The following is a 9,802-nucleotide window of genomic DNA, read 5'->3' as shown; positions in this document are numbered from 1 at the left end:
CTATTACAGTTTTCCTGATTTTTCCCCTTTTGCCCCCCTCCACCCAGCATGCCCCACTCTCTCAGGCAATCCACCCACCATTGTTCATGTCCATGGGTCATGCATATAAGTTCTTTGGCTAATCTATTTCCTACACTGTACTGTACATCCCCATGACTATTCTGTAACTACCTATTTGTACTTCTTAATCCCCTCACCTCCTCCCTCATTCCCCCACAGCCCCCTCCCATCTGGCAACCATCAAAACGCTCTCCATATCCATGATTCTGTCTCTGTTCTTGTTTGCTTAGTTTGTTTTTTAGATTCAATCATTGATAGATATATATTTATTGCCATTTTAATGTTCATAGTTTTGATCTTCTTTTTCTTAAATAAGCCCCTTTAACATTTCATATAATAATGGTTTGGTAACGATGAACTCTTTTAGGTTTCTCTTGTCTAGGAAGCTCTTTATCTGCCCTTCCATTCTAAATGATAGCTTTGCTGGGTAGAACAATCTTGGCTGTAGGTCCCTGCTTTTCATGACTGAATATTCCTTGCCAATCCCTTCTCGTCTGCAAAGGAGAAATCAGCTGACAGTCTTAGGGGAACTCCCCTGTAGGTAACTAACTGGCTTTTTCTTGCTGCTTTTAAGATTCTCTCTTTATTTCTAACCTTTGGCATTTTTTTTCTTTTCAAAAGTTTATTTTAGAGAGAGAGAGAGAAACATCAATGTGTGGTTTGTCTCCGATGCCCCCCAACTGGGGACCTGGCTTGCAACCCAGGCATGTGCCCTGACTGGGAATCAAACCAGCAACCTTTTGGTATATAAGCTGGTACTTAATCCACTGAGCCATACCAGCCAGGGCTAACCTTTGGCATTTTAATTATGATGTGTCTTGGAGTGGACCTCTTAGCATCCACCTTGTTTTGGACTCTCTGTGTTTCCTGGACTTGCATGTCTATGTCCTTCACCAAATTAGGGAAGTTTTCTTTCATTATTTTTTCAAATAGACTTCCAATTTCTTGTTCTTTCTCTTCTCCTTCTGACACCCCTATGATGCTAATGTTGGAATGTTTAAAGTTGTCCCAGAGGCTGCTTACACTATCCTTGGGGTTTTTTTTTTTTTGGATTCTTTCTTCTTCTTATTCTGATTAGTTGTTTTTTGCTTCCTTATGTTCCAAATCATTGATTTGATTCAAGCTTCATCAACTCTACTTTTGTTTCCCTGTAAATTGTTCTTTATTTCAATTAGTGTATCCGTTTTTTCTGACCACACCAAAACAAGTCCATTGAACTTAATATATCATAATTTTTGTACTCCTCCTAATTATGCAATTCTTTATGTTTTAATTTCCCCAGAACTTCAAGAAATAGGTCCAGGTGACTCCTGGAGCTTCCCCCCACTTCCCCCAGCTCTATTTAGTGAGATGTCCACACTCACACCCTGTCGCACCACCATGACCTCATCAAGTCACACTCTGCCAAAGGGACAGGGACTTTGGGTATTGGGAGACCTCATGACCCAACTTTGAAGGGTTTGTTTCTGGTGCAGGTGTCTCCCTAGAAAGTGGAAGGTGAGTGTGTTTGTAGGGGAGGAGGGTCTTACTCCCAGAGCCACCTTTGTCGGGGAGGAGCCTCGGTGATTTGGGCCCTGACCACTCTGGGTAGGACCTCAGAGTGAGTCTTGGGAAGCTGCACAGGAGAGCACCCGTCCCTCCCAGCCCCCACCCTGACTAACCCGGCTTGATCCAGCTCAGCACTGGGGGGTTGCAGAAGCTCTTTCCTTAAGTCTAGCCATCTGTCACCTGCATCGCTTCCTGGGGAGAAAGAGTCCACCTCCAGTGCTCCGGAGATTCGGTGAGTGTCCTCCCCGGAGTCTGGGGGATGCTGTGGGCCCCACCAATGACTGCATCCTAGGGAGCCTCCAAACCCTAGGTGAGGCCCCATGGGAAAGAGAAGATCACTCCTTTTGAATCTCAGTGGGACCCTCGCTTATTGTGAACCACTTCTGACCTTTAGGGCCACTGTCACTCATCCTCCCTGCTTCCACTTGTCCTCCCTCAAAGGTTGGGTGGCATGGGATACCCCAGCAGGAAAAGGATCTCCTCTTCCAGGCAAGGGTTGGGAGATTCGCAGCTGCTGGGATCCCTCCCTGGAATCCAGGGAGACACTGCTGCCCTCCTTTCCGTGTTGCAGATGTCAACTGCGTGAGGAGGGGGGACTGGCCTTCTTGTCCCCCAGGCTGGAAGAGGAAGAGCTGCTGCTCTGGAGGGGGAGGACTGGACACGTCGGAGGCACTGTCCTGTGTCAGCAATGAGATTCCTGCCCCAGACTGCAGGCAGGGGGCCTTGTTCTGGGCCTGTGCTCGCAATGACTCTGCCCAGCTTCAGGCCCTGCTGGATGGTGGGGTCACCCCAGAGGAGGCCACCCAGGTGGATGGCAATGGGAGGGTGAGCTACCCCATAGGCTTCCCAGGGCAGCCGGGATAGCTCTGTGTCCCCACCACACCACACTCACCTGAGGGAGTTTCAGGGTCAACACCCACTGCCTGGGCCCTCAGGAAGAAGGGAGCGGGTGAAAGTGGGCCTCCCTAGGGGCTGGGACATCTCTGGGCCAGTGTGGATTTAGAGGGCACAGGGAACCCACCTGCTCCTTCCCCAGACAGGACTCATGGTCGCATGCTACCGTGGCTTCGGGAGTGTTGTGGCCCTACTCAGCCGCTGTCCTTTCCTGGATGTGAACCAACAGGACAAAGAAGGAGACACAGCCCTCATGCTGGCTGCCCAAGCAGGTGTGAGGCTGCTGACCCCACCGTCTCCCCGTCCCTGCCTCCAGATCGGGCCATAGCTCCACACGCTCTGTCAGAGGTTCTCCCACCCCAGACTCTGTTGTGTTGGGTGGAGGGTGGGTTTGAGGCTTCACCACCCCTTTCCTGGGGATCCAAGATCTGCCTTCAATGCTCCGCAGGCCATGTGTCTCTGGTGAGGCTCCTGCTCAACTACTATGCAGGCCTGGACTTGGAGCGCCGAGACCAGCGGGGGCTGACGGCATTGATGAAGGCTGCCATTCGGGACCACTCTGAATGCGTGGCTGCCCTCCTCATGGCAGGTGCACAGGGCCTGGACGGACCAGGATGTATGGCCTCCAGTCCCCACCCCCAAGTCACCCTCATAGACCCTTAAGTCAGCTGTCAGAGTTGCAGAGAGGAGAGAGGTGGAGATGGGGGATCAATCTGGGCTGACTTCCTGGATGATGGGAGTGTGCTTGGGTTTCTCACAGTCAACAAAGTCCAGCTACAGACAGCTCCATTTACATTGTTAATGGACGTCCCAGAAAAGAAAGCTTGAGAAGATAACCTAGACCCACTGGAGAACCTAACATCAGAAAGGCTGGTCTCTGGAAGCAGACCCTCTCGTTCTCATCCCGGCCCTGACTCTAGCTGAGTGACTGTGGGCAGAGGGATGGCTTCCCCCTCTGGGCCTTACCAGCATAACGAGGGTGTCGGCCTCCGCTGGGATGATGTCCGGCTCCGACAAGCCAGGGTTGCGGGGTCGCGGTGATGTGTGGTTGGAAGGTGTGGCTGCATGGGGTTGTTCCGGAGTGAAGTCCACATGGTTCGTGGAGTCGAAGGCCTTCATGTTCCCTGAGGTGGGGCTCTCCTCTCTTGATAGCTCCGGGGACCCCAGCCTCAAGCTCTTCCTTTCCCCGTCCAGCAGATTGGTTTTAGGGTGAGCAGGGAGGGAGTTTGCACCTTCACCTTTGACTCAGTGATGACTACGCCCCTACCCAGGATGAGAGGGTGTGATGAAGAAAAGAAGGACCAACAGGACACCCCTCCACCTATCCCAGAGGGTGCAGCTTGGGTTTCTCCATTCTTGGCCAACCTGCACCCACCCCTTTGATCAGTTCCTTGGTTCGGGGGGTCCCTATTCTGTTCCAGATTTGGAAACCCCCAGGGTGTTTCTCTGAAGTATTTCCCCTTTCTTTCTCTCTCTCTTTTTTTTTTAGATTTTATTTATTTATTTTTAGAGAGGGAAGGGAGGGAGAAAGAGAGAGAGAGAAACATCACTGTGCGGTTGCTGGGGGCCGTGGCCTGCAACCCAGGCATGTGCCCCGACTGGGAATCAAACCTACGACACTTTGTTTCACAGGCCGAGCTCATATTTCCCCTTTCTGTACTTCAGTTTTCTTCACCAATCCCAAACAAGAGGGGCTGGGGTCTGGGTCTGGCCCTGGCCCTGGGCTCCTGGGTTCCAGCTGTAGCAAGATGGGTGGGACTCTGGTTTTGAACTGAGCCCAGATCAGCCCCGCTGCTGAAGAATTTTCCCTTGTGCAAACTGCCAGTCCCTGTCCCAGCCCACACCCCCTGTGCCCCTTCCAGGTGCTGACCTGACAGCAGTGGATCCCGCTCGGGGCAAGACAGCCCTGGAGTGGGCAGTGCTGACCGACAGCTTCGATACCGTGCGCAGGGTCCGGCAGCTGTTGCGGCGGCCCCGAGTGGAGCAGCTCAGCTGGCATTTCCAGCCTGAGTGGCCAGCCTTGCCTGAGCTCGTGGCCCAGGCCCAGGCCCAGGTTGCCCCATCTCTCCTAGAGAGATTACAGGCCACCCTGAGCCTCCCCTTTGCCCGGTCTCCTCAGGAGGGGGGTGTCCTGGACCACCTTGTGACCATCACTACCAGCCTAACCAGTCCCTTCCTCACCACTGCCTGCCACACCCTGTGCCCCGACTGCCCGCCTGCGCTGGGAACCCGAAGCAAGTCTGTGCCAGAGCTGCTAGGCACCGCTCCTCCCCCTCCCCCGGTACCCCAGCCTCCCCAGGTAGTCCCTGGTCCCCAGGTTCTCACCCCCTACCACAGCCCGCAGGGTGTGCTGAGCATGTGCCCTCAGTGGCTACAGCCCAGGGACAGTACCAGTCCCAGGCCCCAAGTCCCCAAGATCCTCCTCTCCAAGGCTCCCTCGTGTCCCAGCCAATGCAAGCCAGAGCCCAGGCCTACAGGGCACTGCAGGCTGGCCCTTCCTGTCTGGCCATACCAGGAGCTCAGGATGCAGAGGAGGAGGAGTCGGGAGGAGGCAGCCGGGTGTGCACAGAGTCAGGGGAAGAATGGCTAGGTCAGACTGGGGGCATGGAATCAGCCTCCTCCCGTAGCCTCCTCTGCCCTGTACGACCCCTTCTGCCTGTCATCCTACGTGCAAGGGTATTCACACAACACTGTCTGCAGCAGTGAAAGAGTGGAACAACCTAAGTGTCTATGGGGGGCTGGCTAGATCGATCATGGGTGTAGCTACCATACACACATACGATGTATTATTCCATGCAGCGATAAGACAGGGGTAAGAAAGCTCTTTGAGTTCTGGTATGAAACTATCTTCCAGATGTTTGAGGGAAAAATAACCAAGGGCTGTATGGCATACCGCCATTTGTCAAGGTAAAATTGGCACAAGGTAAAACGTGAGTCACACAAATATCAAGTGAGCACCGACAGCTATTTAACTACTTAGTGAGTGAAGCAGCAGGATGGGTCGAAGGAAGAAACAAAAACCGCTATTGACAGCCGGTGGGGAAAAGGAAGCTGGAAAAAGACTGTGAAGTTAATAGAAAAAGTTAATTCCTCTCTGGCAATAAAATCATATTTTTTTTCTCTACCAGATAAAAATAAGTTGCTGTTTATTGATCTTCTACAGGTTAACCTCTTAACTTTACAGAGTCTGGGCACCGCTCAGTAGTAAGTGCTGCGTCCAACACAGTGCCTTTCCCGGGATGGCCCATAGGGGGCGTGATTAGCCAGCGGCTGAAACACCTTTGCTCTGGCGCCCAGTAATTTTGTTGTGTGCCTCACTTAACGTCTTGGACGTTTTTTTCTTAATACATTTGTTGCATACATATATTTGCTTGTATATTTGTAATAATAAAAGCAACGTTTATAAGGTGCTTACTATATACATTTAACACTCCCAATAATCCTATGGGGAGTTTATCTGTGAGGACGTGGGGCACAGAGAGGGTAAGGAGTTACCCAGTGTCACACAGCTAGAAAACGGCAAAGATCAAGAGTGAGAGCCAGTTGTGGAGGCCAGCCTGTCTTTTTTAAAAAATTATTAATTTTAGAGAGAGGGGTGGGAGAGAGGGAGAGAGACATCGATTTATTGTTCCACTTATTTATGCATTCATTGGTTGCTTTTTGTATGTGCCTGACCAGGGGTCTAACCCTCAACCTTGGCGTATCAGGATGACACTCTAACCGACTGAGCTCCCCAGCCAGGGGGCCAGTTTCTTAACACTAACCCCCCGCCGTCTCACTGGAATCTCCCTGGAAAGAACCTTGATGATGTTCTTGGGAAAACAACTGAACCGCTCACCAGGGGTGGAAGGGAGACTTTTCATTGGCTACCCCCCCTTTTTTTAAATTGACTCTGAAAAAATAAACTTTATTTTTTAGAACAGTTTTAGATTTATAGAAATGTTGTGAAGAGAGTTCCCACATAGCCTGCACCCAGTTTCTCCTGTTATTAGCATGAGTATAGTACACTGGTTACCATTAATTTTAACACAATATTATTAATAAAGCCCATACTGTACTTCTCTTTTTAGTGTCCTTTTTTGGCCCAGAGCTTCACCCAGGACCCCCCACCACATCAGTGGCCAGGTCTCTGTGGATCCCTGCGGGCTGTGGTGGTTTCTCCCACATCCCCTGTTTGTGGGCGCCTTGCCAGCTTTGAGGAGCACCACTCAGGTGTTTTGTAGAAGGTCCCTCAACTTGGACTTGAGTGATGTTTTTCTTATGGTTAGACTGGGGGTGTGGGTTTTCCGGAGAAAGACCACCGAGGTGCGGTGTCGCTATCATCACATCACATCAAAGGGTCACACCATGAACTCGACTTACCGACTTACCGTGGCTGAGTTGACTCACCGAGACCGCGCCCCTCAGGTTTCAGTGTCCGCCAGGCTTCTCCACTGCGAGGCCACGCCCCCGGGCTCTCCAGGCTGCGCTCTGGGGAAGGAGTGTGGTGGGAAGCCCACACGAAAGGAGTGGGGAGTCATGCGCCATCTCCTTGGGGGTGGACGATCTACATAAATTATGGATTGATTTGAAATTCTGCTGCACAGAATGCTTTGACTTTTTAGTCATGTATTACCAAATTTTGAAAAATTAAAAAATAAATCTGTTCTTTGAATAGAGAGAAACACACATGCGCACACACACAGCAGATGGTGTGTGGTACCTCGGGAGTGTCCTGAAGGTGACCCTGGGGGACCAGAATGGGTCGAGGCTAGCTTTGTCATTTCCCACCTGTGTGATCCCTTGGAAGGCACTTAATTTTCTCCTAACCTCTCACCTGTTGAATGGAGGGCCCTGGCTGTCACTGAGCTGCCTCGTGGCCTCTGGGGTGGGGCTGGCATTCTTGCCTCCCCATCACAGCTGCAATCAAAGCACGCGAAGGCAGCTCTGGCACTGGGCATGGCAGGCGCGGGAGGAAACTGCGTACAGGAAAGAAACTGTGTCTACAGGCTCTGAACAGCTTAGTGGTTGTGCACTTCCATCCAGCAGTTGGCCCATGACCTTGGGGAAGTTATCGCTCCTTTCTGAACCGCAGGGCTCCTGTGTAGAATGGGGGTAATAGTAACATGTCACCAGGGCTGTTGTGAGAATTCAGTGAAATAATGAAGCACTTTGCACTGTGCCTGGCCTGATTAATATCATCATCGCTCTGTTTAATCCTCACAACATTTGTTCTGTTATAGTTGAGGAAACTGAGGCTATGGAGGTGGAGCGACTTGCTTAAGGGCATCAGCTGGGAAGTGGCCAAGTGGCCCCTGGAGTTCAAGTCCTGTACTCTAAAGCTGGTGTCGTTGCCACTGTGGCACGTGGTCTCTACGTACAGCCCAGGTGCTGCTGGTTTTCTGAGCTGCTCCCTCCTGCCTCTAATCGGCTGGAGTTTTATAGCGGTCCAGGGGAGGCCACAGCACCCTCAGGGCCAGAGAGGTAACCTTCTGTGGCACGCTCTCTCCTGGCTGGCAAAGGGTGGGCTTTGGCCAGGAGACTGGCCTGGCAGTAATGCCTGGGCCCCAGGCTGGACAACATTTTCCTCTCTGCCTTGGAGAACACGCACCCCTCCATCCCCGGCCATCTGCAGGGTGGCTAGTGGCCCAGGCCTGCAGTGCCGCCTTTCCTCCTCCCCGGCCCAGCCGTCTCCCTCTAATCATCGAAGAGCTCTTGACAGCCTTGCAGGCTCCCAGAGAGGAAGGAGGCCTACGTGGGCTGCTCGGTCTGTGCTGTCCGAAGTCAGCCTCTCTGCTAACACCCAGCTTCTCCTCACCCCCAGCCCAACTCCTGAGGCCACCCAGCCAAGTTCTTGTCAGCAGAGGCCAAGGAAGCCAGGAGGAGGGCCCTGGCTGTGCAGCACACAGGCCACAGCGAGGCTGCCCTGCTGCCGTCAACAGATCTGGGTTTGAACCCTGGCACTGCCCTTTACCGTCTTTGCCATCAAGGACCTCTGTGTATAATTCCCAGGGTTTTTGTGTGAACAAAACACTGAGAGGTATGCGGAGCATTGAGCGCCGCCTGGCTCGGTGCCCAGGAGCTTTTGTTACTGTGCTAGAGGCAGGGTGAGGAAATGCCAAGGGGACAGTTCTGTGGAGGAGGCCAGCAGATGTGTCCTTGGAGCCCCTTGGCCTCCTCTGTGATTCTAGGGCTCTGTTCTGGTGGCCCCTGAAACTAAAACACATACTTATCCGAGACACCCAGGGCCTGCAAACTCGGCCCCCCAGCCCCGGGCCCTATCTCAGCCCATTCCCGTCACCGCAGCTCCGACGGCTGCCACCTTGCTCCCTATGTGTGTGTGTGTGTGTGTGTGTGTATGTGTCCACCTCTGCTCTGGAGACTGGGGGCTCCTGCAGAAGGGACAGCAGGGGTGGCTGTCCTGACACCTACTGGGGTGTTCGCCAGGCCTGTGGGGACTCCTTGGGGACCCTCTCCTCACTCCTGTGTGGGCAGAGACCACATCTGTCTCCTAACCCCTGGCTCAGGGCCCTGCCTATTTAAATGTGTATGGAAAAGAACTGAATTTAGGCCCCACCCAGGTCCCAGCTGCTTAGCGGGGCCTTTGTCATCTCCTTCCTCCTCCCAGGGGCTGCCCTGGCTCCAGGAGTGGCAGTGTCCCCAGTTCTCCCAGGAAACCCCCGGTGGGCCAAGAGTAGGCAAGGGAGCACACGTTCATGGAGAGGACAGGGGCAGGTAGGGACTCACTGGTTTGTGTCCCCTTTCCCCCAGTTTTCCCCAAACTGGGGCGTCTAGACAGGATTCCTATGCCCCAGGAGCCTTACCTCCCACATGGGTGAAAACCCCAGGCGTCTCCCACCACACCAGCCAACAGGCCAGCGCGCCCTCTCCGCACTTTCCCCTCAGCCCCCGCTTCCCTGTCACCCTACCCCTCACACTGGTCTCGCAGGACTCCCCGTCGGGTCTCGGCCAGCTTGGCTGAGAAACGCATCTGGCCTGGGTTCATGCAGAGATTCAGAACTGCTCACTTTCCTCCTTCTCCTCAGAGGGACCGTGCCTTTTCGTGGCTAAGGAAGATACCAAATCTGAAGGGAGGACTTGAGGGCAAGGCTCGGGGTTGGATGGACTCTGGAACTTCGACCACAGTCACACAGGCAGTGTCACAGGTAGACACACAGCCAGCCAGGGTCCCGCCCGCACCGTTGAGCTCAGAGGCACAGAAGTGCACACAGACCAGGTGTGGACCTCTGGTCGCACCCAGAGGCCATCCTCAGAAGCTCACACAAACCATCCCGCAGGCACGCAGACACATAGGCCCACA

The 9,802-nt window shown here is 53.2% G+C and overlaps 1 protein-coding gene across 4 annotated transcripts; it reads left to right on the top strand.

Annotated features, from left to right (window-relative positions):
• The first annotated feature begins 1,779 nt into the window (after positions 1–1,779).
• On the top strand, positions 1,780–6,052 carry ANKRD33 (ankyrin repeat domain 33). 4 transcript variants are annotated; one of them, XM_045829698.1, is made up of 5 exons: positions 1,780–1,840; positions 2,180–2,433; positions 2,645–2,774; positions 2,951–3,091; positions 4,365–6,052. In XM_045829698.1, the coding sequence occupies exons 3-5, from the start codon at positions 2,654–2,656 to the stop codon at positions 5,090–5,092; spliced, it is 990 nt and encodes a 329-aa protein (XP_045685654.1). In that variant the 5' UTR covers positions 1,780–1,840; positions 2,180–2,433; positions 2,645–2,653; the 3' UTR covers positions 5,093–6,052. The 4 variants fall into 4 exon arrangements, with proteins under 4 accessions (XP_045685654.1, XP_045685653.1, XP_045685651.1 ...); XM_045829697.1 differs by lacking the exon at positions 1,780–1,840 and having other exon boundaries at positions 2,361–2,415; positions 2,649–2,774; XM_045829695.1 differs by lacking the exon at positions 1,780–1,840 and having other exon boundaries at positions 2,375–2,433; positions 2,649–2,774.
• Positions 6,053–9,802: the final 3,750 nt, after the last annotated feature.

Source organism: Phyllostomus hastatus, unplaced genomic scaffold (assembly GCF_019186645.2).
Source record: "Phyllostomus hastatus isolate PE091 unplaced genomic scaffold, TTU_PhHast_1.1 phas_scaffold_93, whole genome shotgun sequence".
In the NCBI taxonomy this organism is placed as follows: domain Eukaryota; kingdom Metazoa; phylum Chordata; class Mammalia; order Chiroptera; family Phyllostomidae; genus Phyllostomus; species Phyllostomus hastatus.
The sequence above is the reverse complement of the archived record's forward strand: the minus strand, read 5'-3'. Positions and strand labels throughout refer to the sequence as shown.

Excerpts from the sequence above, each read along its gene's own strand:
- ANKRD33 (XM_045829698.1), top strand. The coding sequence starts at position 2,654 with ATGGTCGCATGCTACCGTGGCTTCGGGAGTGTTGTGGCCCTACTCAGC. Across the intron at positions 2,775-2,950 it reads CATGCTGGCTGCCCAAGCAG|GCCATGTGTCTCTGGTGAGG; the intron begins GTGTGAGGCTGC and ends AATGCTCCGCAG. Across the intron at positions 3,092-4,364 it reads GGCTGCCCTCCTCATGGCAG|GTGCTGACCTGACAGCAGTG; the intron begins GTGCACAGGGCC and ends TGCCCCTTCCAG.